We start from the raw sequence: 27,763 nt of genomic DNA on the forward strand, positions 1-27,763 counted from the left end.
GTTTACAACACTTTAGGTCTTATAGTTTACAACACTTTAGATCTTATAGTTTACAACACTTTAGTTTACAACACTTTAGGTCTTATAGTTTACAACACTTTAGGTCTTATAGTTTACAACACTTTAGATCTTATAGTTTACAACACTTTAGGTCTTATAGTTTACAACACTTTAGGTCTTATAGTTTACAACACTTTAGATCTTATAGTTTACAACACTTTAGGTCTTATAGTTTACAACACTTTAGGTCTTATAGTTTACAACACTTTAGATCTTATAGTTTACAACACTTTAGGTCTTATAGTTTACAACACTTTAGATCTTATAGTTTACAACACTTTAGGTCTTATAGTTTACAACACTTTAGATCTTATAGTTTACAACACTTTGTTTATTATAGACCAAACCACCATGGGATACCTGTTGTAAACAGAACAGGAAATCGAATCTAAAGTTTAGTATTGCAAGTCTTTAGACTTACTGCTCTTCCACCAGATGACCTTACAAAATTTCAGGTTTCGATACCCACAATGTGTTAGCTCAGTTCATTATATAGCTATGTACGCAATGACAAACAAAGAAACAATAATTATTTAATTACAAAATATAATTTAACGTGAGGATAAAAAGCCAAGTTTATAACATGCTTTAATTAATCAATTATATAAGGTTATTAACCTTTTGTTTCTTGGCGATTTTTTCACTGTTTTTGGTTCGTCAGATGGACAGAATGTGACTTAAGAGGAGAAAACAGAATAGATTTCAACGATACACTGGTAATAGTTACGTCATCAGCCTTCCAAGGAAACACCTGTCTATCTCTGTATCTGGTGTCTCTGGATTATCAACACAATAAGCTACAGTTGGATAGTGAAAATATTATTATTAACTCTTACCAGGAAACTCAACAATCAAGTCCACCACTTTCACGAATAACTCCTTATAACAGCAAAGATAGATCAGTATATTCTAACATTTTTAAAGGAATCCAAGCGTCAGAACTTGCTGAATTCTTCTACGAAACCGAAAATTCTGAGAAGTTTGGTGTAGCAGTTCTCTCAGTAGCAGTCAGTTCACTAGGTGCGTATGTTTAAACATTTCTGTTATAAACAAATTCTGAGAAGTTTGGTGTAGCAGTTCTCTCAGTAGCAGTCAGTTCACTAGGTGTGTATGTTTAAACATTTCTGTTATAAACAAACTCTGAAAAGTTTGGTGTAGCAGTTCTCTCAGTAACAGTCAGTTCACTAAGTGCGTATGTTTAAACATTTCTGTTATAAACAAACTCTGAAAAGTTTGGTGTAGCAGTTCTCTCAGTAGCAGTCAGTTCGCTAGGTGCGTATATTTAAACATTTCTGTTATAAACAAACTCTGAAAAGTTTGGTGTAGAAATTCTTTCAGTAGCAGTCAGTTCACTAGGTGTGTATGTTTAAACATTTCTGTTATAAACAAACTCTGAAAAATTTGGTGTAGCAGTTCTCTCAGTAGCAGTCAGTTCACTAGGTGTGTATGTTTCACTTATTTTGTTTTTATTAAATTAAAAAATATGATATAGCAGCTATTTCAACAATAGTCAGTTTATTATGTATGTTTCTGTTGTAAAACAGACAAATTTGTACATTTTCTAGATAAATATATATTTTGTAATAGCTTACTATTAAAGATTATTGAAGTAACAAGTGATGTTGGGTTACATTTAGTTTGTCTTATCCATCCGAGTTTCTTCTTGTGCTACCAACTGTTTAGCAACAACAACTGTCCCTCGTTTCTTAACATTCCTAGAGCTGCAAACATAAGTTTCGACGAATAGGTTAAACTTATTACTCAATTTCTTTTGTTTATTTCAATTTTGTTGGCCAGATGATTGTTTTACATCTGTACTTCCCTTTAGCGTGTTATACCAGTTGATTTACCTTTAAATTTCTACCATGTTAAAATCCGTGAAGTTCCCTTGGTAACAACAGTATAAATATTTCAGTTAAACTCCTTCATTTCCATAGGGAAGTGGGAGATGAAACTGGACGAGAAGTGGGAGAGCATTGCCTGGAAAACAGGAGCAGGAACAAAGTTTCTGGATCTAAGCCATCCAGAAGAAATAGATATATGTGAGGAAACGAAAAGAAACAAGGATCCGAAAACCATCCTGTTTCTTGTAGGAGTGCCACCCGAATCTGAGGTGAGGTTTAGTAGTAACGCCGAAATAACAGAGTTTATGTCCTGGAGGATTACTGGTTTGGTGTTCACAGCTTGGAGACCTCCAAAGGACCACAACTTGACTCTTCTGATGACATTCGTTGTCTCAGAATGTGATCAGGTAATTTTCAGAATTTCTCGTGTTATAAGTGTTTTTCAAGTTTCTTTCCTGATTTGAGAACTTCTGTTTAAACTGATAAGTTTTAAAGTTGGTTAATTACATCTTTGCTACAAATCTTATATTTTAATTAAATCAAAAGCGAAAATAAAATGCACATGAACCTTAAGCTCTTGTCGATGCCTGAAAGTTGTCTGTTTTGATGACAATCAGATGTTTGAAGACAACACCTCAGTGAGTCGTACCTTCAACACCCTGTATCCTCTCGTTGGTGACTGTCCTGGTCAAACAATTCTCCTTGAACCCTTAGTGAAGGGTGGTGGACGTACTGACTGTTGTAATTACTGTAATCCAAGTATGTCTCATACTTACTTCTATGTCATTTATCAAGTTTTTAAGGCCTCAAATGATAAGCCACGCATACGTACTTCGTGTAGTATTTTCATCTTTCCTCTCTTTTACTGGTTGTAGTTTAATTTGAATATAAACTAATGATATTGTTGTAGGAGAACAAGTGATTTATGATTGTGTAATGTAATGTGATTACGTCGTTGTTTTAACACAAAATGGTATCAATGTTTTTAAGTTTCTTCTCTCTTCCAGCTCTACTTCAACCTAACAATCCTGTGTTTCGGAGAGATGATGACGTAACGACACAAAACACTTTATCTGAGATCAGTAAGAGGTTAGTAATGTAGAAATATGTAAAGTTTTAATATGAAATATGTTAAAGACGGGATTTTTATGAAACGTTCAGTGACGTAAGTGAAATGAAAACAAAGGTTACAGAGTAAATGTTGTTGTTGTTTTTTTTATCAGAAATGAGGGTGAAATTCTTCCCAGATGTGATGGAACCACGAATAACTCTGTGTTCATCGACAGGTAACGTTGACATTTTCTTACTATTCCTGCCTCCCCGAAAAAAAAAAAATCAAACAACAATAATATCTTCGTATAAATGTTATTAAATTCAATCTTGTAATACTTTCTAGCGGTGAAGCTTTGAAACAGATAAATAATATTAAATTATACAGACATGCTGGTAAAGGATGTTTGGAAACTTCTAGTATACAGTTTTTTAAAGGACTGTATTGATGTATTTTTTACTTTAGATGTGGACATTGTGTTCAGACATGCTAATAAAGGATGTTTGGAAACTTCTAGTATACAGTTTTTTAAAGGACTGTATTGATGTATTTTTACTTCAGATGTGGACATTGTGTTCAGACATGCTGGTAATGGATGTTTGGAAACTTCTAGTACACAGTTTTTTAAAGGACTGTATTGATGTATTTTTACTTCAGATGTGGACATTGTGTTCAGACATGCTAATAAAGGATGTTTGGAAACTTCTAGTACACAGTTTTTTAAAGGACTGTATTGATGTATTTTTACTTCAGATGTGGACATTGTGTTCAGACATGCTGGTAATGGATGTTTGGAAACTTCTAGTACACAGTTTTTTAAAGGACTGTATTGATGTATTTTTACTTCAGATGTGGACATTGTGTTCAGACATGCTAATAAAGGATGTTTGGAAACTTCTAGTACACAGATTTTTAAAGGACTGTATTGATGTATTTTTACTTCAGATGTGGACATTGTGTTCAGACATGCTGGTAATGGATGTTTGGAAAATTCTAGTACACAGTTTTTTAAAGGACTGTATTGATGTATTTTTACTTCAGATGTGGACATTGTGTTCAGACATGCTGGTAATGGATGTTTGGAAAATTCTAGTACACAGTTTTAAAAGGACTGTATTGATGTATTTTACTCAGATGTGGACATTATGTTCAGACATGCTAATAAAGGATGTTTGGAAACTTCTAGTACACAGATTTTTAAAGGACTGTATTGATGTATTTTTACTTCAGATGTGGACATTGTGTTCAGACATGCTGGTAATGGATGTTTGGAAACTTCTAGTATACAGTTTTTAAAGGACTGTATTGATGTATTTTACTCAGATGTGGACATTGTGTTCAGACATGCTAATAAAGGATGTTTGGAAACTTCTAGTACACAGATTTTTAAAGGACTGTATTGATGTATTTTTACTTCAGATGTGGACATTGTGTTCAAGGACTTACGAAGTCTGCAACTAACGTTTCAAATGTCTGTGGAGAGTGTGATGTCACCAGTTGTCTGGGGTGTGATGGGAAACCAAACAGTGGGTGGAAATTACATACGTGTGGTCAGTGCAAGCCACCAGGAGAAGGAAAGAATATAATTTCAAATATAAAAACTGTTTCAATAGTCTATGTTATTATTTATTTATTACGAGGTATTTCAATAACCTATGTTAATATTTATTTAATTACGAGCTATTTCAATAGTCTATGTTATTATTTATTTTATTACGAGCTATTTCAATAGTCTATCTTATTATTTATTTAATTACGAGCAATTTCAATAATCTGTGTTAATATTTATTTAATTACGAGCTATTTCAATAGTCTATCTTATTATTTATTTAATTACGAGCCATTTCAATTGTCTATGTTAATATTTATTTAATTACGAGCTATTTCGATAGTCTATTCTATAATTTATTTAAATACAAACTATTTCAATAGTCTATCCTATAATTTATTTATGTACGAACTATTTCAATAGTCTATCCTATAATATAATTATGTACAAACTATTTCAATACTCTATTCTATAATTTATTTAAGTACGAACTATTTCGATAGTCTATTCTATAATTTATTTATGTACAAACCATTTCAATAGTTTATTCAATAATTTATTTATTTAAGTACGAACTATTTCGATAGTCTATTCTGTAATTTATTTATGTACAAAATATTTCAATAGTCTATCCTTCAATTTATTTAAGTACGAACTATTTCAATAGTCTATCCTGTAATTCATTTAATTACGAACTATTTCAATAGTCTATCCTATAATTTATTTAATTACGAACTATTTCAATAGTCTATCCTATAATTCATTTAATTACGAACTATTTCAATAGTCTATCCTGTAATTCATTTAATTACGAACTATTTCAATAGTCTATCCTATAATTTATTTATGTACAAACTATTTCGATAGTCTATTCAATAATTTATTTATGTACAAACTATTTCAATAGTCCATCCTTTAATTTATGTATGTACAAACTATTTCAATAGTCTATCCTGTAATTTATTTAATTACGAACTATTTCAATAGTCTATCCTATAATTTATTTATGTACAAACTATTTCAATAGTCTATTCAATAATTTATTTATGTACAAACTATTTCAATAGTCTATTCTATAATTTATCTAAGTACGAACTATTTCGATAGTCTATTCAATAATTTATCTTTGTACAAACTATTTCAATAGTCTATTCAATAATTTATTTATGTACAAACTGTTTCAATAGTCTATTCAATAATTTATTTATGTACAAACTATTTCAATAGTATATCCTATAACTTATTTAAGTACGAACTATTTCGATAGTGTATGTTAGAATTTATTTAAGTACGAACTATTTCGATAGTGTATGTTAGAATTTATTTAAGTACGAACTATTTCGATAGTGTATGTTAGAATTTATTTAAGTACGAACTATTTCGATAGATTATTCTGTAATTTATTTATGTACAAACTATTTCAATAGTCTATCCTATAATTTATTTATGTACAAACTATTTCAATAGTCTATCCTATAATTTATTTAAGTACGAAGTATTTCGACAGTGTATCCTAGCATTTATTTAAGTACGAACTATTTCGATAGTCTATTTTGTAATTTATTTATGTACAAAATATTTCAATAGTCTATTCTATAATTTATTTATGTACAAACTATTTCAATAGTCTATTTTTTAATTTATTCAAGTACGAACTATTTCAATTGTCAATCTTATAATTTATTTATGTAAATCTATTTCAATAGTCTACTCTATAATTTATTTAAGAACGAACTATTTCAATAGTCTATCCTATAATTTGTTTATGTAAAACTATTTCATTAGTCTATTCTATAATTTATTTAAGTAAGAACTATTTCGATAGTCTATTCTATAATTTATTTATGTAGAACCTATTTCAATAGTCTATCCTTTAATTTATTTAAGTACGAACTATTTCGATAGTGTATCCTAGAATTTATTTAAGTACGAACTATTTCGAGAGTTTATTCCATAATTTATTTATGTACAAACTTTTTCAATAGTCTATTCAAGAATTTATTTATGTACAAACTATTTCAATAGTCTATTCTATAATTTATTTAAGTACGAACTATTTCGATAGCCTATTCCATATTTTTTTTATGTAAAAACTACTTCAATAGTCTATTCTAAAATTTATTTATGTGCAAACTATTTCAATAGTCTATCCTGTAATTCATTTTATTAGGAACTATTTCAATAGTCTAGCCTATAATTTATTTATGTACAAACTATTTCAATAGTCTATTCAATAATTTATTTATGTACAAACTATTTCAATAGTCTATTCTATAATTTATTTAAGTACGAACTATTTCGATAGTCTATTCAATAATTTATTTATGTAAATCTATTTCAAAAGTTTATTCTATAATTTATTTAAGTACGAACTATTTCAATAGTCCATCCTATAATTTATTTATGTAAAACTATTTCATTAGACTATTCTATGATTTATTTAAGTACGAACTATTTCGATAGTCTATTCTATAAATTATTTATGTAGAAACTAATTAAACAGTCTATTCTATAATTTATTTATGTACAAACTATTACAATAGTCTATCCTTTAATTTATTGATGTACAAACTATGTCAATAGTCTATTCTATAATTTATTTAAGTACGAACTATTTCAATAGTCCATCCTATAATTTATTTATCTACAAACTTTATCACTGTAATAGTTTTAATAAGTAAGGTCAAGAGACAGTGAAGTAACTTTTTCCACTTTATCACTGTAATAGTTTTAATAAGTAAGATCAAGAGACAGTGAAGTAACTTTTCCACTTTATCACTGTAATAGTTTTAATAAGTAAGGTCAAGAGACAGTGTAGTAACTTTTCCACTTTATCACTGTAATAGTTTTAATAAGTAAGGTCAAGAGACAGTGAAGTAACTTTTTACACTTTATCACTGTAATAGTTTTAATAAGTAAGGTCAAGAGACAGTGAAGTAACTTTTCCACTTTATCACTGTAATAGTTTTAATAAGTAAGGTCAAGAGACAGTGAAGTAACTTTTCCACTTTATCACTGTAATAGTTTTAATAAGTAAGGTCAAGAGACAGTGAAGTAACTTTTCCACTTTATCACTGTAATAGTTTTAATAAGTAAGGTCAAGAGACAGTGAAGTAACTTTTCCACTTTATCACTGTAATAGTTTTAATAAGTAAGGTCAAGAGACAGTGAAGTAACTTTTCCACTTTATCACTGTAATAGTTTTAATAAGTAAGGTCAAGAGACAGTGAAGTAACTTTTCCACTTTATCACTGTAATAGTTTTAATAAGTAAGGTCAAGAGACAGTGAAGTAACTTTTCCACTTTATCACTTTAGCACTTTTAATAAGTAAGGTCAAGAGACAGTGAAGTAACTTTTCCACTTTATCACTGTAATAGTTTTAATAAGTAAGGTCAAGAGACAGTGAAGTAACTTTTCCACTTTATCACTGTAATAGTTTTAATAAGTAAGGTCAAGAGACAGTGAAGTAACTTTTTCCACTTTATCACTGTAATAGTTTTAATAAGTAAGGTCAAGAGACAGTGAAGTAACTTTTTCCACTTTATCACTGTAATAGTTTTAATAAGTAAGGTCAAGAGACAGTGAAGTAACTTTTCCACTTTATCACTGTAATAGTTTTAATAAGTAAGGTCAAGAGACAGTGAAGTAACTTTTCCACTTTATCACTGTAATAGTTTTAATAAGTAAGGTCAAGAGACAGTGAAGTAACTTTTCCACTTTATCACTGTAATAGTTTTAATAAGTAAGGTCAAGAGACAGTGAAGTAACTTTTCCACTTTATCACTGTAATAGTTTTAATAAGTAAGGTCAAGAGACAGTGAAGTAACTTTTCCACTTTATCACTGTAATAGTTTTAATAAGTAAGGTCAAGAGACAGTGAAGTAACTTTTCCACTTTATCACTGTAATAGTTTTAATAAGTAAGGTCAAGAGACAGTGAAGTAACTTTTTTCACTTTATCACTGTAATAGTTTTAGTAAGTAAGGTCAAGAGACAGTGAAGTAACTTTTCCACTTTATCACTGTAATAGTTTTAATAAGTAAGGTCAAGAGACAGTGAAGTAACTTTTCCACTTTATCACTGTAATAGTTTTAATAAGTAAGGTCAAGAGACAGTGAAGTAACTTTTTTCACTTTATCACTGTAATAGTTTTTATAAGTAAGGTCAAGAGACAGTGAAGTAACTTTTCCACTTTATCACTGTAATAGTTTTAAGTAAGTCAAGGTCAAGTAATAGTTTTAATAAGTAAGGTCAAGAGACAGTGAAGTAACTTTTCCACTTTATCACTGTAATAGTTTTAATAAGTAAGGTCAAGAGACAGTGAAGTAACTTTTCCACTTTATCACTGTAATAGTTTTAATAAGTAAGGTCAAGAGACAGTGAAGTAACTTTTCCACTTTATCACTGTAATAGTTTTAATAAGTAAGGTCAAGAGACAGTGAAGTAACTTTTCCACTTTATCACTGTAATAGTTTTAATAAGTAAGGTCAAGAGACAGTGAAGTAACTTTTCCACTTTATCACTGTAATAGTTTTAATAAGTAAGGTCAAGAGACAGTGAAGTAACTTTTCCACTTTATCACTGTAATAGTTTTAATAAGTAAGGTCAAGAGACAGTGAAGTAACTTTTCCACTTTATCACTGTAATAGTTTTAATAAGTAAGGTCAAGAGACAGTGAAGTAACTTTTCCACTTTATCACTGTAATAGTTTTAATAAGTAAGGTCAAGAGACAGTGAAGTAACTTTTCCACTTTATCACTGTAATAGTTTTAATAAGTAAGGTCAAGAGACAGTGAAGTAACTTTTCCACTTTATCACTGTAATAGTTTTAATAAGTAAGGTCAAGAGACAGTGAAGTAACTTTTCCACTTTATCACTGTAATAGTTTTAATAAGTAAGGTCAAGAGACAGTGAAGTAACTTTTCCACTTTATCACTGTAATAGTTTTAATAAGTAAGGTCAAGAGACAGTGAAGTAACTTTTCCACTTTATCACTGTAATAGTTTTAATAAGTAAGGTCAAGAGACAGTGAAGTAACTTTTCCACTTTATCACTGTAATAGTTTTAATAAGTAAGGTCAAGAGACAGTGAAGTAACTTTTCCACTTTATCACTGTAATAGTTTTAATAAGTAAGGTCAAGAGAACTTTTCCAGTGAAGTAACTTTTTTCCACTTTATCACTGTAATAGTTTTAATAAGTAAGGTCAAGAGACAGTAACTTTTCCACTTTATCACTGTGAAAGGTCAAGAGACAGTTTTTTCACTTTATCACTGTAGTAGTTTTAATAAGTAAGGTCAAGAGACAGTGAGTAACTTTTCCACTTTATCACTGTAATAGTTTTAATAAGTAAGGTCAAGAGACAGTGAAGTAACTTTTCCACTTTATCACTGTAATAGTTTTAATAAGTAAGGTCAAGAGACAGTGAAGTAACTTTTCCACTTTATCACTGTAATAGTTTTAATAAGTAAGGTCAAGAGACAGTGAAGTAACTTTTTTCACTTTATCACTGTAATAGTTTTAATAAGTAAGGTCAAGAGACAGTGAAGTAACTTTTCCACTTTATCACTGTAATAGTTTTAATAAGTAAGGTCAAGAGACAGTGAAGTAACTTTTCCACTTTATCACTGTAATAGTTTTAATAAGTAAGGTCAAGAGACAGTGAAGTAACTTTTCCACTTTATCACTGTAATAGTTTTAATAAGTAAGGTCAAGAGACAGTGAAGTAACTTTTCCACTTTATCACTGTAATAGTTTTAATAAGTAAGGTCAAGAGACAGTGAGTAACTTTTCCACTTTATCACTGTAATAGTTTTAATAAGTAAGGTCAAGAGACAGTGAAGTAACTTTATTTATCACTGTAATAGTAACTTTTTCCACTTTATCACTGTAATAGTTTTAATAAGTAAGGTCAAGAGACAGTGAAGTAACTTTTCCACTTTATCACTGTAATAGTTTTAATAAGTAAGGTCAAGAGACAGTGAAGTAACTTTTAATAGTTTTAATAAGTAAGGTCAAGAGACAGTGACTTTATCACTGTAATAGTTTTAATAAGTAAGGTCAAGAGACAGTGAAGTAACTTTTCCACTTTATCACTGTAATAGTTTTAAGTAAGTAAGACAGTCAAGAGAATAGTGAAGTAACTTTTTTTCCACTTTATCACTGTAATAGTTTTAATAAGTAAGGTCAAGAGACAGTGAAGTAACTTTTCCACTTTATCACTGTAATAGTTTTAATAAGTAAGGTCAAGAGACAGTGAAGTAACTTTTCCACTTTATCACTGTAATAGTTTTAATAAGTAAGGTCAAGAGACAGTGAAGTAACTTTTTTCACTTTATCACTGTAATAGTTTTAATAAGTAAGGTCAAGAGACAGTGAAGTAACTTTTCCACTTTATCACTGTAATAGTTTTAATAAGTAAGGTCAAGAGACAGTGAAGTAACTTTTCCACTTTATCACTGTAATAGTTTTAATAAGTAAGGTCAAGAGACAGTGAAGTAACTTTTCCACTTTATCACTGTAATAGTTTTAATAAGTAAGGTCAAGAGACAGTGAAGTAACTTTTCCACTTTATCACTGTAATAGTTTTAATAAGTAAGGTCAAGAGACAGTGAAGTAACTTTTCCACTTTATCACTGTAATAGTTTTAATAAGTAAGGTCAAGAGACAGTGAAGTAACTTTTCCACTTTATCACTGTAATAGTTTTAATAAGTAAGGTCAAGAGACAGTGAAGTAACTTTTCCACTTTATCACTGTAATAGTTTTAATAAGTAAGGTCAAGAGACAGTGAAGTAACTTTTCCACTTTATCACTGTAATAGTTTTAATAAGTAAGGTCAAGAGACAGTGAAGTAACTTTTTTCACTTTATCACTGTAATAGTTTTTATAAGTAAGGTCAAGAGACAGTGAAGTAACTTTCCACTTTATCACTGTAATAGTTTTAATAAGTAAGGTCAAGAGACAGTGAAGTAACTTTTCCACTTTTCCACTTTATCACTGTAATAGTTTTAATAAGTAAGGTCAAGAGACAGTGAAGTAACTTTTCCACTTTATCACTGTAATAGTTTTAATAAGTAAGGTCAAGAGACAGTGATCAGTAACTTTTAATAAGTAAGGTCCACTTTATCACTGTAATAGTTTTAATAAGTAAGGTCAAGAGACAGTGAAGTAACTTTTCCACTTTATCACTGTAATAGTTTTAATAAGTAAGGTCAAGAGACAGTGAAGTAACTTTTCCACTTTATCACTGTAATAGTTTTAAGTAACTTTTCCACTTTATCACTGTAATAGTTTTAATAAGTAAGGTCAAGAGACAGTGAAGTAACTTTTCCACTTTATCACTGTAATAGTTTTAATAAGTAAGGTCAAGAGACAGTGAAGTAACTTTTCCACTTTATCACTGTAATAGTTTTAATAAGTAAGGTCAAGAGACAGTGAAGTAACTTTTCCACTTTATCACTGTAATAGTTTTAATAAGTAAGGTCAAGAGACAGTGAAGTAACTTTTCCACTTTATCACTGTAATAGTTTTAATAAGTAAGGTCAAGAGACAGTGAAGTAACTTTTCCACTTTATCACTGTAATAGTTTTAATAAGTAAGGTCAAGTCACTTTATCACTGTAATAGTTTTAATAAGTAAGGTCAAGTGAAGTAACTTTTCCACTTTATCACTGTAATAGTTTTAATAAGTAAGGTCAAGAGACAGTGAAGTAGTGAAGTAACTTTTCCACTTTATCACTGTAATAGTTTTAATAAGTAAGGTCAAGAGACAGTGAAGTAACTTTTCCACTTTATCACTGTAATAGTTTTAATAAGTAAGGTCAAGAGACAGTGAAGTAACTTTTCCACTTTATCACTGTAATAGTTTTAATAAGTAAGGTCAAGAGACAGTGAAGTAACTTTTCCACTTTATCACTGTAATAGTTTTAATAAGTAAGGTCAAGAGACAGTGAAGTAACTTTTCCACTTTATCACTGTAATAGTTTTAATAAGTAAGGTCAAGAGACAGTGAAGTAACTTTTCCACTTTATCACTGTAATAGTTTTAATAAGTAAGGTCAAGAGACAGTGAAGTAACTTTTCCACTTTATCACTGTAATAGTTTTAATAAGTAAGGTCAAGAGACAGTGAAGTAACTTTTCCACTTTATCACTGTAATAGTTTTAATAAGTAAGGTCAAGAGACAGTGAAGTAACTTTTCCACTTTATCACTGTAATAGTTTTAATAAGTAAGGTCAAGAGACAGTGAAGTAACTTTTCCACTTTATCACTGTAATAGTTTTAATAAGTAAGGTCAATCACTGAGAATAAGTAAGGTCAGAGACAGTGAAGTAACTTTTCCACTTTATCACTGTAATAGTTTTAATAAGTAAGGTCAAGAGACAGTGAAGTAACTTTTCCACTTTATCACTGTAATAGTTTTAATAAGTAAGGTCAAGAGACAGTGAAGTAACTTTTCCACTTTATCACTGTAATAGTTTTAATAAGTAAGGTCAAGAGACAGTGAAGTAACTTTTCCACTTTATCACTGTAATAGTTTTAATAAGTAAGGTCAAGAGACAGTGAAGTAACTTTTCCACTTTATCACTGTAATAGTTTTAATAAGTAAGGTCAAGAGACAGTGAAGTAACTTTTCCACTTTATCACTGTAATAGTTTTAATAAGTAAGGTCAAGAGACAGTGAAGTAACTTTTCCACTTTATCACTGTAATAGTTTTAATAAGTAAGGTCAAGAGACAGTGAAGTAACTTTTCCACTTTATCACTGTAATAGTTTTAATAAGTAAGGTCAAGAGACAGTGAAGTAACTTTTCCACTTTATCACTGTAATAGTTTTAATAAGTAAGGTCAAGAGACAGTGAAGTAACTTTTCCACTTTATCACTGTAATAGTTTTAATAAGTAAGGTCAAGAGACAGTGAAGTAACTTTTCCACTTTATCACTGTAATAGTTTTAATAAGTAAGGTCAAGAGACAGTGAAGTAACTTTTTTAACTTTATCATTGTAATAGTTTTAACTAAGTAAGGTCAAGAGACAGTGAAGTAACTTTTTTCCACTTTATCACTGTAATAGTTTTAATAAGTAAGGTCAAGAGACAGTGAAGTAACTTTTCCACTTTATCACTGTAATAGTTTTAATAAGTAAGGTCAAGAGACAGTGAAGTAACTTTTCCACTTTATCACTGTAATAGTTTTAATAAGTAAGGTCAAGAGACAGTGAAGTAACTTTTCCACTTTATCACTGTAATAGTTTTAATAAGTAAGGTCAAGAGACAGTGAAGTAACTTTTCCACTTTATCACTGTAATAGTTTTAATAAGTAAGGTCAAGAGACAGTGAAGTAACTTTTTTCACTTTATCACTGTAATAGTTTTAATAAGTAAGGTCAAGAGACAGTGAAGTAACTTTTCCACTTTATCACTGTAATAGTTTTAATAAGTAAGGTCAAGAGACAGTGAAGTAACTTTTCCACTTTATCACTGTAATAGTTTTAATAAGTAAGGTCAAGAGACAGTGAAGTAACTTTTCCACTTTATCACTGTAATAGTTTTAATAAGTAAGGTCAAGAGACAGTGAAGTAACTTTTCCACTTTATCACTGTAATAGTTTTAATAAGTAAGGTCAAGAGACAGTGAAGTAACTTTTCCACTTTATCACTGTAATAGTTTTAATAAGTAAGGTCAAGAGACAGTGAAGTAACTTTTCCACTTTATCACTGTAATAGTTTTAATAAGTAAGGTCAAGAGACAGTGAAGTAACTTTTCCACTTTATCACTGTAATAGTTTTAATAAGTAAGGTCAAGAGACTTTTCCACTTTATCACTGTGAAGTAACTTTTTCCCACTTTATCACTGTAATAGTTTTAATAAGTAAGGTCAAGAGACAGTGAAGTAACTTTTCCACTTTATCACTGTAATAGTTTTAATAAGTAAGGTCAAGAGACAGTGAAGTAACTTTTCCACTTTATCACTGTAATAGTTTTAATAAGTAAGGTCAAGAGACAGTGAAGTAACTTTTCCACTTTATCACTGTAATAGTTTTAATAAGTAAGGTCAAGAGACAGTGAAGTAACTTTTCCACTTTATCACTGTAATAGTTTTAATAAGTAAGGTCAAGAGACAGTGAAGTAACTTTTCCACTTTATCACTGTAATAGTTTTAATAAGTAAGGTCAAGAGACAGTGAAGTAACTTTTCCACTTTATCACTGTAATAGTTTTAATAAGTAAGGTCAAGAGACAGTGAAGTAACTTTTCCACTTTATCACTGTAATAGTTTTAATAAGTAAGGTCAAGAGACAGTGAAGTAACTTTTCCACTTTATCACTGTAATAGTTTTAATAAGTAAGGTCAAGAGACAGTGAAGTAACTTTTCCACTTTATCACTGTAATAGTTTTAATAAGTAAGGTCAAGAGACAGTGAAGTAACTTTTTCCACTTTATCACTGTAATAGTTTTAATAAGTAAGGTCAAGAGACAGTGAAGTAACTTTTCCACTTTATCACTGTAATAGTTTTAATAAGTAAGGTCAGTGAAGTAACTTTTCCACTTTATCACTGTAATAGTTTTAATAAGTAAGGTCAAGAGACAGTGAAGTAACTTTTCCACTTTATCACTGTAATAGTTTTAATAAGTAAGGTCAAGAGACAGTGAAGTAACTTTTCCACTTTATCACTGTAATAGTTTTAATAAGTAAGGTCAAGAGACAGTGAAGTAACTTTTCCACTTTATCACTGTAATAGTTTTAATAAGTAAGGTTTCCACTTTATCACTGTAATAGTTTTAATAAGTAAGGTCAAGAGACAGTGAAGTAACTTTTCCACTTTATCACTGTAATAGTTTTAATAAGTAAGGTCAAGAGACAGTGAAGTAACTTTTCCACTTTATCACTGTAATAGTTTTAATAAGTAAGGTCAAGAGACAGTGAAGTAACTTTTCCACTTTATCACTGTAATAGTTTTAATAAGTAAGGTCAAGAGACAGTGAAGTAACTTTTCCACTTTATCACTGTAATAGTTTTAATAAGTAAGGTCAAGAGACAGTGAAGTAACTTTTCCACTTTATCACTGTAATAGTTTTAATAAGTAAGGTCAAGAGACAGTGAAGTAACTTTTCCATCACTTTATCACTGTAATAGTTTTTTTCCAATAAGTAAGGTCAAGAGACAGTGAAGTAACTTTTCCACTTTATCACTGTAATAGTTTTAACTAAGTAAGGTCAAGAGACAGTGAAGTAACTTTTCCACTTTATCACTGTAATAGTTTTAATAAGTAAGGTCAAGAGACAGTGAAGTAACTTTTCCACTTTATCACTGTAATAGTTTTAATAAGTAAGGTCAAGAGACAGTGAAGTAACTTTTCCACTTTATCACTGTAATAGTTTTAATAAGTAAGGTCAAGAGACAGTGAAGTAACTTTTTTCACTTTATCACTGTAATAGTTTTAATAAGTAAGGTCAAGAGACAGTGAAGTAACTTTTCCACTTTATCACTGTAATAGTTTTAATAAGTAAGGACAGTCAAGAGAAGAGACAGTGAAGTAACTTTTCAGTGAAGTAACTTTTCCACTTTATCACTGTAATAGTTTTAATAAGTAAGGTCAAGAGACAGTGAAGTAACTTTTCCACTTTATCACTGTAATAGTTTTAATAAGTAAGGTCAAGAGACAGTGAAGTAACTTTTCCACTTTATCACTGTAATAGTTTTAATAAGTAAGGTCAAGAGACAGTGAAGTAACTTTTCCACTTTATCACTGTAATAGTTTTAATAAGTAAGGTCAAGAGACAGTGAAGTAACTTTTCCACTTTATCACTGTAATAGTTTTAATAAGTAAGGTCAAGAGACAGTGAAGTAACTTTTCCACTTTATCACTAGTAATAGTTTTAATAAGTAAGGTCAAGAGACAGTGAAGTAACTTTTCCACTTTATCACTGTAATAGTTTTAATAAGTAAGGTCAAGAGACAGTGAAGTAACTTTTCCAATCACTGTAATAGTTTTAATAAGTAAGGTCAAGAGACAGTAAACTTTTCCACTTTATCACTGTAATAGTTTTAATAAGTAAGGTCAAGAGACAGTGAAGTAACTTTTCCACTTTATCACTGTAATAGTTTTAATAAGTAAGGTCAAGAGACAGTGAAGTAACTTTTTTCACTTTATCACTGTAATAGTTTTAATAAGTAAGGTCAAGAGACAGTGAAGTAACTTTTCCACTTTATCACTGTAATAGTTTTAATAAGTAAGGTCAAGAGACAGTGAAGTAACTTTTCCACTTTATCACTGTAATAGTTTTAATAAGTAAGGTCAAAAGATAGTGAAGTAACTTTCCACTTTATCACTGTAATAGTTTTAGTAAGTATGGTGAAGAGACAGTGAAGTAACTTTTTATACTTTATCACTGTAATAGTTTTAATAAGTAAGGTCAAGAGACAGTGAAGTAACTTTTCCACTTTATCACTGTAATAGTTTTAATAAGTAAGGTCAAGAGACAGTGAAGTAACTTTTCCACTTTATCACTGTAATAGTTTTAATAAGTAAGGTCAAGAGACAGTGAAGTAACTTTTCCACTTTATCACTGTAATAGTTTTAATAAGTAAGGTCAAGAGACAGTGAAGTAACTTTTCCACTTTATCACTGTAATAGTTTTAATAAGTAAGGTCAAGAGACAGTGAAGTAACTTTTCCACTTTATCACTGTAATAGTTTTAATAAGTAAGGTCAAGAGACAGTGAAGTAACTTTTCCACTTTATCACTGTAATAGTTTTATAAGTAAGGTCAAGTTTTAACTTTTCCACTTTAGTAAGGTCAAGAGACAGTGAAGTAACTTTTTATCACTGTACTTTATCACTGTAATAGTTTTAATAAGTAAGGTCAAGAGACAGTGAAGTAACTTTTCCACTTTATCACTGTAATAGTTTTAATAAGTAAGGTCAAGAGACAGTGAAGTAACAGTGAAGTAACTTTTCCACTTTATCACTGTAATAGTTTTAATAAGTAAGGTCAAGAGACTTTTCAGTAATAGTTTTAATAAGTAACTTTTTTCCACTTTATCACTGTAATAGTTTTAATAAGTAAGGTCAAGAGACAGTGAAGTAACTTTTCCACTTTATCACTGTAATAGTTTTAATAAGTAAGGTCAAGAGACAGTGAAGTAACTTTTCCACTTTATCACTGTAATAGTTTTAATAAGTAAGGTCAAGAGACAGTGAAGTAACTTTTCCACTTTATCACTGTAATAGTTTTAAAGTAAGTCAAGGTCAAGAGAACAGTGAAGTAACTTTTTTCACTTTATCACTGTAATAGTTTTAATAAGTAAGGTCAAGAGACAGTGAAGTAACTTTTCCACTTTATCACTGTAATAGTTTTAATAAGTAAGGTCAAGAGACAGTGAAGTAACTTTTCCACTTTATCACTGTAATAGTTTTAATAAGTAAGGTCAAGAGACAGTGAAGTAACTTTTCCACTTTATCACTGTAATAGTTTTAATAAGTAAGGTCAAGAGACAGTGAAGTAACTTTTCCACTTTATCACTGTAATAGTTTTAATAAGTAAGGTCAAGAGACAGTGAAGTAACTTTTCCACTTTATCACTGTAATAGTTTTAATAAGTAAGGTCAAGAGACAGTGAAGTAACTTTTCCACTTTATCACTGTAATAGTTTTAATAAGTAAGGTCAAGAGACAGTGAAGTAACTTTTTCCACTTTATCACTGTAATAGTTTTAATAAGTAAGGTCAAGAGACAGTGAAGTAACTTTTCCACTTTATCACTGTAATAGTTTTAATAAGTAAGGTCAAGAGACAGTGAAGTAACTTTTCCACTTTATCACTGTAATAGTTTTAATAAGTAAGGTCAAGAGAGACAGTGTTTTAAGTAACTTTTTTCCACTTTATCACTGTAATAGTTTTAATAAGTAAGGTCAAGAGACAGTGAAGTAACTTTTCCACTTTATCACTGTAATAGTTTTAATAAGTAAGGTCAAGAGACAGTGAAGTAACTTTTCCACTTTATCACTGTAATAGTTTTAATAAGTAAGGTCAAGAGACAGTGAAGTAACTTTTCCACTTTATCACTGTAATAGTTTTAATAAGTAAGGTCAAGAGACAGTGAAGTAACTTTTCCACTTTATCACTGTAATAGTTTTAATAAGTAAGGTCAAGAGACAGTGAAGTAACTTTTCCACTTTATCACTGTAATAGTTTTAATAAGTAAGGTCAAGAGACAGTGAAGTAACTTTTCCACTTTATCACTGTAATAGTTTTAATAAGTAAGGTCAAGAGACAGTGAAGTAACTTTTCCACTTTATCACTGTAATAGTTTTAATAAGTAAGGTCAAGAGACAGTGAAGTAACTTTTCCACTTTATCACTGTAATAGTTTTAATAAGTAAGGTCAAGAGACAGTGAAGTAACTTTTTTTACTTTATCACTGTAATAGTTTTAATAAGTAAGGTCAAGAGACAGTGAAGTAACTTTTCCACTTTATCACTGTAATAGTTTTAATAAGTAAGGTCAAGAGACAGTGAAGTAACTTTTCCACTTTATCACTGTAATAGTTTTAATAAGTAAGGTCAAGAGACAGTGAAGTAACTTTTCCACTTTATCACTGTAATAGTTTTAATAAGTAAGGTCAAGAGACAGTGAAGTAACTTTTTCCACTTTATCACTGTAATAGTTTTAATAAGTAAGGTCAAGAGACAGTGAAGTAACTTTTCCACTTTATCACTGTAATAGTTTTAATAAGTAAGGTCAAGAGACAGTGAAGTAACTTTTCCACTTTATCACTGTAATAGTTTTAATAAGTAAGGTCAAGAGACAGTGAAGTAACTTTTCCACTTTATCACTGTAATAGTTTTAATAAGTAAGGTCAAGAGACAGTGAAGTAACTTTTCCACTTTATCACTGTAATAGTTTTAATAAGTAAGGTCAAGAGACAGTGAAGTAACTTTTCCACTTTATCACTGTAATAGTTTTAATAAGTAAGGTCAAGAGAGTGAAGTAACTTTTCCACTTTATCACTGTAATAGTTTTAAGTAAGGTCAAGAGACAGTTTTTTCCACTTTATCACTGTAATAGTTTTAATAAGTAAGGTCAAGAGACAGTGAAGTAACTTTTCCACTTTATCACTGTAATAGTTTTAATAAGTAAGGTCAAGAGACAGTGAAGTAACTTTTCCACTTTATCACTGTAATAGTTTTAATAAGTAAGGTCAAGAGACAGTGAAGTAACTTTTCCACTTTATCACTGTAATAGTTTTTCCAATAAGTAAGGTCAAGAGACAGTGAAGTAACTTTTCCACTTTATCACTGTAATAGTTTTAATAAGTAAGGTCAAGAGACAGTGAAGTAACTTTTCCACTTTATCACTGTAATAGTTTTAATAAGTAAGGTCAAGAGACAGTGAAGTAACTTTTCCACTTTATCACTGTAATAGTTTTAATAAGTAAGGTCAAGAGACAGTGAAGTAACTTTTCCACTTTATCACTGTAATAGTTTTAATAAGTAAGGTCAAGAGACAGTGAAGTAACTTTTCCACTTTATCACTGTAATAGTTTTAATAAGTAAGGTCAAGAGACAGTGAAGTAACTTTTCCACTTTATCACTGTAATAGTTTTAATAAGTAAGGTCAAGAGACAGTGAAGTAACTTTTCCACTTTATCACTGTAATAGTTTTAATAAGTAAGGTCAAGAGACAGTGAAGTAACTTTTTTTCCACTTTATCACTGTAATAGTTTTAATAAGTAAGGTCAAGAGACAGTGAAGTAACTTTTAACTTTTCCACTTTATCACTGTAATAGTTTTAATAAGTAAGGTCAAGAGACAGTGAAGTAACTTTTCCACTTTATCACTGTAATAGTTTTAATAAGTAAGGTCAAGAGACAGTGAAGTAACTTTTCCACTTTATCACTGTAATAGTTTTAATAAGTAAGGTCAAGAGACAGTGAAGTAACTTTTCCACTTTATCACTGTAATAGTTTTAATAAGTAAGGTCAAGAGACAGTGAAGTAACTTTTCCACTTTATCACTGTAATAGTTTTAATAAGTAAGGTCAAGAGACAGTGAAGTAACTTTTCCACTTTATCACTGTAATAGTTTTAATAAGTAAGGTCAAGAGACAGTGAAGTAACTTTTCCACTTTATCACTGTAATAGTTTTAATAAGTAAGGTCAAGAGACAGTGAAGTAACTTTTCCACTTTATCACTGTAATAGTTTTAATAAGTAAGGTCAAGAGACAGTGAAGTAACTTTTCCACTTTATCACTGTAATAGTTTTAATAAGTAAGGTCAAGAGACAGTGAAGTAACTTTTCCACTTTATCACTGTAATAGTTTTAATAAGTAAGGTCAAGAGACAGTGAAGTAACTTTTCCACTTTATCACTGTAATAGTTTTAATAAGTAAGGTCAAGAGACAGTGAAGTAACTTTTTTTCCACTTTATCACTGTAATAGTTTTAATAAGTAAGGTCAAGAGACAGTGAAGTAACTTTTCCACTTTATCACTGTAATAGTTTTAATAAGTAAGGTCAAGAGACAGTGAAGTAACTTTTCCACTTTATCACTGTAATAGTTTTAATAAGTAAGGTCAAGAGACAGTGAAGTAACTTTTCCACTTTATCACTGTAATAGTTTTAATAAGTAAGGTCAAGAGACAGTGAAGTAACTTTTTTTCCACTTTATCACTGTAATAGTTTTAATAAGTAAGGTCAAGAGACAGTGAAGTAACTTTTCCACTTTATCACTGTAATAGTTTTAATAAGTAAGGTCAAGAGACAGTGAAGTAACTTTTCCACTTTATCACTGTAATAGTTTTAATAAGTAAGGTCAAGAGACAGTGAAGTAACTTTTCCACTTTATCACTGTAATAGTTTTAATAAGTAAGGTCAAGAGACAGTGAAGTAACTTTTCCACTTTATCACTGTAATAGTTTTAATAAGTAAGGTCAAGAGAACAGTGAAGTAATAGTTTTAATAAGTAAGGTCACTTTATCACTGTATCACTGTAATTTTAATAAGTAAGGTCAAGAGACAGAGAAGAAACTTTTCCACTTTATCACTGTAATAGTTTTAATAAGTAAGGTCAAGAGACAGTGAAGTAACTTTTCCACTTTATCACTGTAATAGTTTTAATAAGTAAGGTCAAGAGACAGTGAAGTAACTTTTCCACTTTATCACTGTAATAGTTTTAATAAGTAAGGTCAAGAGACAGTGAAGTAACTTTTTTTAATAAGTAAGGTCCACTTTATCACTGTAATAGTTTTAATAAGTAAGGTCAAGAGAGAGTGAAGTAACTTTTCCACTTTATCACTGTAATAGTTTTAACAGTGAAGTAACTTTTCCACTTTATCACTGTAATAGTTTTAATTTTTTTCCACTTTATCACTGTAATAGTTTTAATAAGTAAGGTCAAGAGACAGTGAAGTAACTTTTCCACTTTATCACTGTAATAGTTTTAATAAGTAAGGTCAAGAGACAGTGAAGTAACTTTTCCACTTTATCACTGTAATAGTTTTAATAAGTAAGGTCAAGAGACAGTGAAGTAACTTTTCCACTTTATCACTGTAATAGTTTTAATAAGTAAGGTCAAGAGACAGTGAAGTAACTTTTCCACTTTATCACTGTAATAGTTTTAATAAGTAAGGTCAAGAGACAGTGAAGTAACTTTTCCACTTTATCACTGTAATAGTTTTAATAAGTAAGGTCAAGAGACAGTGAAGTAACTTTTCCACTTTATCACTGTAATAGTTTTAATAAGTAAGGTCAAGAGACAGTGAAGTAACTTTTCCACTTTATCACTGTAATAGTTTTAATAAGTAAGGTCAAGAGACAGTGAAGTAACTTTTCCACTTTATCACTGTAATAGTTTTAAGTAAGGTAAGTACTTTATCACTGGTAAGGTCAAGAGACAGTGAAGTAACTTTTCCACTTTATCACTGTAATAGTTTTAATAAGTAAGGTCAAGAGACAGTGAAGTAACTTTTCCACTTTATCACTGTAATAGTTTTAATAAGTAAGGTCAAGAGACAGTGAAGTAACTTTTCCACTTTATCACTGTAATAGTTTTAATAAGTAAGGTCAAGAGACAGTGAAGTAACTTTTCCACTTTATCACTGTAATAGTTTTAATAAGTAAGGTCAAGAGACAGTGAAGTAACTTTTCCACTTTATCACTGTAATAGTTTTAATAAGTAAGGTCAAGAGACAGTGAAGTAACTTTTCCACTTTATCACTGTAATAGTTTTAATAAGTAAGGTCAAGAGACAGTGAAGTAACTTTTCCACTTTATCACTGTAATAGTTTTAATAAGTAAGGTCAAGAGACAGTGAAGTAACTTTTCCACTTTATCACTGTAATAGTTTTAATAAGTAAGGTCAAGAGACAGTGACTTTATCACTGTAACTTTTTTCCACTTTATCACTGTAATAGTTTTAATAAGTAAGGTCAAGAGACAGTGAAGTAACTTTTCCACTTTATCACTGTAATAGTTTTAATAAGTAAGGTCAAGAGACAGTGAAGTAACTTTTCCACTTTATCACTGTAATAGTTTTAATAAGTAAGGTCAAGAGACAGTGAAGTAACTTTTCCACTTTATCACTGTAATAGTTTTAATAAGTAAGGTCAAGAGACAGTGAAGTAACTTTTCCACTTTATCACTGTAATAGTTTTAATAAGTAAGGTCAAGAGACAGTGAAGTAACTTTTCCACTTTATCACTGTAATAGTTTTAATAAGTAAGGTCAAGAGACAGTGAAGTAACTTTTCCACTTTATCACTGTAATAGTTTTAATAAGTAAGGTCAAGAGACAGTGAAGTAACTTTTCCACTTTATCACTGTAATAGTTTTAATAAGTAAGGTCAAGAGACAGTGAAGTAACTTTTCCACTTTATCACTGTAATAGTTTTAATAAGTAAGGTCAAGAGACAGTGAAGTAACTTTTCCACTTTATCACTGTAATAGTTTTAATAAGTAAGGTCAAGAGACAGTGAAGTAACTTTTTCATCTTTATCACTGTAATAGTTTTAGTAAGTAAGGTCAAGAGACAGTGAAGTAACTTTTCCACTTTATCACTGTAATAGTTTTAATAAGTAAGGTCAAGAGACAGTGAAGTAACTTTTCCACTTTATCACTGTAATAGTTTTAATAAGTAAGGTCAAGAGACAGTGAAGTAACTTTTCCACTTTATCACTGTAATAGTTTTAATAAGTAAGGTCAAGAGACAGTGAAGTAACTTTTCCACTTTATCACTGTAATAGTTTTAAAGTAAGTCAAGGTCAATCACTGAGACAGTGAAGTAACTTTTCCACTTTATCACTGTAATAGTTTTAATAAGTAAGGTCAAGAGACAGTGAAGTAACTTTTCCACTTTATCACTGTAATAGTTTTAATAAGTAAGGTCAAGAGACAGTGAAGTAACTTTTCCACTTTATCACTGTAATAGTTTTAATAAGTAAGGTCAAGAGACAGTGAAGTAACTTTTCCACTTTATCACTGTAATAGTTTTAATAAGTAAGGTCAAGAGACAGTGAAGTAACTTTTCCACTTTATCACTGTAATAGTTTTAATAAGTAAGGTCAAGAGACAGTGAAGTAACTTTTCCACTTTATCACTGTAATAGTTTTAATAAGTAAAGGTCAAGAGACAGTGAAGTAACTTTTTTCCACTTTATCACTGTAATAGTTTTAATAAGTAAGGTCAAGAGACAGTGAAGTAACTTTTCCACTTTATCACTGTAATAGTTTTAATAAGTAAGGTCAAGAGACAGTGAAGTAACTTTTCCACTTTATCACTGTAATAGTTTTAATAAGGTCAAGAGACAAGAGACAGTGAAGTAACTTTTCCACTTTATCACTGTAATAGTTTTAATAAGTAAGGTCAAGAGACAGTGAAGTAACTTTTCCACTTTATCACTGTAATAGTTTTAATAAGTAAGGTCAAGAGACAGTGAGTAACTTTTCCACTTTAGTAATAGTTTTAAAAGTAACTTTAACTTTTCCACTTTATCACTGTAATAGTTTTAATAAGTAAGGTCAAGAGACAGTGAAGTAACTTTTTTCACTTTATCACTGTAATAGTTTTAATAAGTAAGGTCAAGAGACAGTGAAGTAACTTTTCCACTTTATCACTGTAATAGTTTTAATAAGTAAGGTCAAGAGACAGTGAAGTAACTTTTCCACTTTATCACTGTAATAGTTTTAATAAGTAAGGTCAAGAGACAGTGAAGTAACTTTTCCACTTTATCACTGTAATAGTTTTAATAAGTAAGGTCAAGTTTTTTCCACTTTATCACTGTAATAGTTTTAATAAGTAAGGTCAAGAGACAGTGAAGTAACTTTTCCACTTTATCACTGTAATAGTTTTAATAAGTAAGGTCAAGAGACAGTGAAGTAACTTTTCCACTTTATCACTGTAATAGTTTTAATAAGTAAGGTCAAGAGACAGTGAAGTAACTTTTCCACTTTATCACTGTAATAGTTTTAATAAGTAAGGTCAAGTAATAGTTTTAATAAGTAAGGTCACAGTGAAGTAACTTTTCCACTTTATCACTGTAATAGTTTTAATAAGTAAGGTCAAGAGACAGTGAAGTAACTTTTCCACTTTATCACTGTAATAGTTTTAATAAGTAAGGTCAAGAGACAGTGAAGTAACTTTTCCACTTTATCACTGTAATAGTTTTAATAAGTAAGGTCAAGAGACAGTGAAGTAACTTTTCCACTTTATCACTGTAATAGTTTTAATAAGTAAGGTCAAGAGACAGTGAAGTAACTTTTCCACTTTATCACTGTAATAGTTTTAATAAGTAAGGTCAAGAGACAGTGAAGTAACTTTTCCACTTTATCACTGTAATAGTTTTAATAAGTAAGGTCAAGAGACAGTGAAGTAACTTTTCCACTTTATCACTGTAATAGTTTTAATAAGTAAGGTCAAGAGACAGTGAAGTAACTTTTCCACTTTATCACTGTAATAGTTTTAATAAGTAAGGTCAAGAGACAGTGAAGTAACTTTTCCACTTTATCACTGTAATAGTTTTAATAAGTAAGGTCAAGAGACAGTGAAGTAACTTTTCCACTTTATCACTGTAATAGTTTTAATAAGTAAGGTCAAGAGACAGTGAAGTAACTTTTCCACTTTATCACTGTAATAGTTTTAATAAGTAAGGTCAAGAGACAGTGAAGTAACTTTTCCACTTTATCACTGTAATAGTTTTAATAAGTAAGGTCAAGAGACAGTGAAGTAACTTTTCCACTTTATCACTGTAATAGTTTTAATAAGTAAGGTCAAGAGACAGTGAAGTAACTTTTCCACTTTATCACTGTAATAGTTTTAATAAGTAAGGTCAAGAGACAGTGAAGTAACTTTTCCACTTTATCACTGTAATAGTTTTAATAAGTAAGGTCAAGAGACAGTGAAGTAACTTTTCCACTTTATCACTGTAATAGTTTTAATAAGTAAGGTCAAGAGACAGTGAAGTAACTTTTTTACTTTATCACTGTAATAGTTTTTATAAGTAAGGTCAAGAGACAGTGAAGTAACTTTTCCACTTTATCACTGTAATAGTTTTAATAAGTAAGGTCAAGAGACAGTGAAGTAACTTTTCCACTTTATCACTGTAATAGTTTTAATAAGTAAGGTCAAGAGACAGTGAAGTAACTTTTCCACTTTATCACTGTAATAGTTTTAATAAGTAAGGTCAAGAGACAGTGAAGTAACTTTTCCACTTTATCACTGTAATAGTTTTAATAAGTAAGGTCAAGAGACAGTGAAGTAACTTTTCACTGTAATAGTTTTAATAAGTAAGGTCAAGAGACAGTTTATCACTTTATCACTGTAATAGTTTTAATAAGTAAGGTCAAGAGACAGTGAAGTAACTTTTCCACTTTATCACTGTAATAGTTTTAATAAGTAAGGTCAAGAGACAGTGAAGTAACTTTTCCACTTTATCACTGTAATAGTTTTAATAAGTAAGGTCAAGAGACAGTGAAGTAACTTTTCCACTTTATCACTGTAATAGTTTTAATAAGTAAGGTCAAGAGACAGTGAAGTAACTTTTCCACTTTATCACTGTAATAGTTTTAATAAGTAAGGTCAAGAGACAGTGAAGTAACTTTTTTTCCACTTTATCACTGTAATAGTTTTAATAAGTAAGGTCAAGAGACAGTGAAGTAACTTTTCCACTTTATCACTGTAATAGTTTTATAAGTTTGAAGTAACTTTTCCACTTTATCACTGTAATAGTTTTAATAAGTAAGTCAAGAGACAGTGAAGTAACTTTTCCACTTTATCACTGTAATAGTTTTAATAAGTAAGGTCAAGAGACAGTGAAGTAACTTTTCCACTTTATCACTGTAATAGTTTTAATAAGTAAGGTCAAGAGACAGTGAAGTAACTTTTCCACTTTATCACTGTAATAGTTTTAATAAGTAAGGTCAAGAGACAGTGAAGTAACTTTTCCACTTTATCACTGTAATAGTTTTAATAAGTAAGGTCAAGAGACAGTGAAGTAACTTTTCCACTTTATCACTGTAATAGTTTTAATAAGTAAGGTCAAGAGACAGTGAAGTAACTTTTCCACTTTATCACTGTAATAGTTTTAATAAGTAAGGTCAAGAGACAGTGAAGTAACTTTTCCACTTTATCACTGTAATAGTTTTAATAAGTAAGGTCAAGAGACAGTGAAGTAACTTTTCCACTTTATCACTGTAATAGTTTTAATAAGTAAGGTCAAGAGACAGTGAAGTAACTTTTCCACTTTATCACTGTAATAGTTTTAATAAGTAAGGTCAAGAGACAGTGAAGTAACTTTTTTTCCACTTTATCACTGTAATAGTTTTAATAAGTAAGGTCAAGAGACAGTGAAGTAACTTTTCCACTTTATCACTGTAATAGTTTTAATAAGTAAGGTCAAGAGACAGTGAAGTAACTTTTCCACTTTATCACTGTAATAGTTTTAATAAGTAAGGTCAAGAGACAGTGAAGTAACTTTTCCACTTTATCACTGTAATAGTTTTAATAAGTAAGGTCAAGAGACAGTGAAGTAACTTTTCCACTTTATCACTGTAATAGTTTTAATAAGTAAGGTCAAGAGACAGTGAAGTAACTTTTCCACTTTATCACTGTAATAGTTTTAATAAGTAAGGTCAAGAGACAGTGAAGTAACTTTTCCACTTTATCACTGTAATAGTTTTAATAAGTAAGGTCAAGAGACAGTGAAGTAACTTTTCCACTTTATCACTGTAATAGTTTTAATAAGTAAGGTCAAGAGACAGTGAAGTAACTTTTCCACT

General features: G+C 29.9%; 1 protein-coding gene across 1 annotated transcript in view; it reads left to right on the plus strand.

The window, feature by feature from the left end:
- The first annotated feature begins 726 nt into the window (after positions 1 to 726).
- The window catches only part of LOC143240704 (uncharacterized), a 98,114-nt gene continuing 71,077 nt past the window's right edge, over positions 727 to 27,763 (plus strand). The window contains exons 1-6 of the mRNA XM_076483602.1: positions 727 to 1,080; positions 1,998 to 2,311; positions 2,522 to 2,663; positions 2,912 to 2,993; positions 3,128 to 3,190; positions 4,375 to 4,652. Coding sequence (XP_076339717.1) covers positions 2,009 to 2,311; positions 2,522 to 2,663; positions 2,912 to 2,993; positions 3,128 to 3,190; positions 4,375 to 4,652 — 868 coding nt within the window. The 5' untranslated portion in view covers positions 727 to 1,080; positions 1,998 to 2,008. The remainder of the gene's footprint in view (positions 1,081 to 1,997; positions 2,312 to 2,521; positions 2,664 to 2,911; positions 2,994 to 3,127; positions 3,191 to 4,374; positions 4,653 to 27,763) is intronic.

Source organism: Tachypleus tridentatus, chromosome 2 (assembly GCF_004210375.1).
Source record: "Tachypleus tridentatus isolate NWPU-2018 chromosome 2, ASM421037v1, whole genome shotgun sequence".
Classification (NCBI taxonomy): Eukaryota; Metazoa; Arthropoda; class Merostomata; order Xiphosura; family Limulidae; genus Tachypleus; species Tachypleus tridentatus.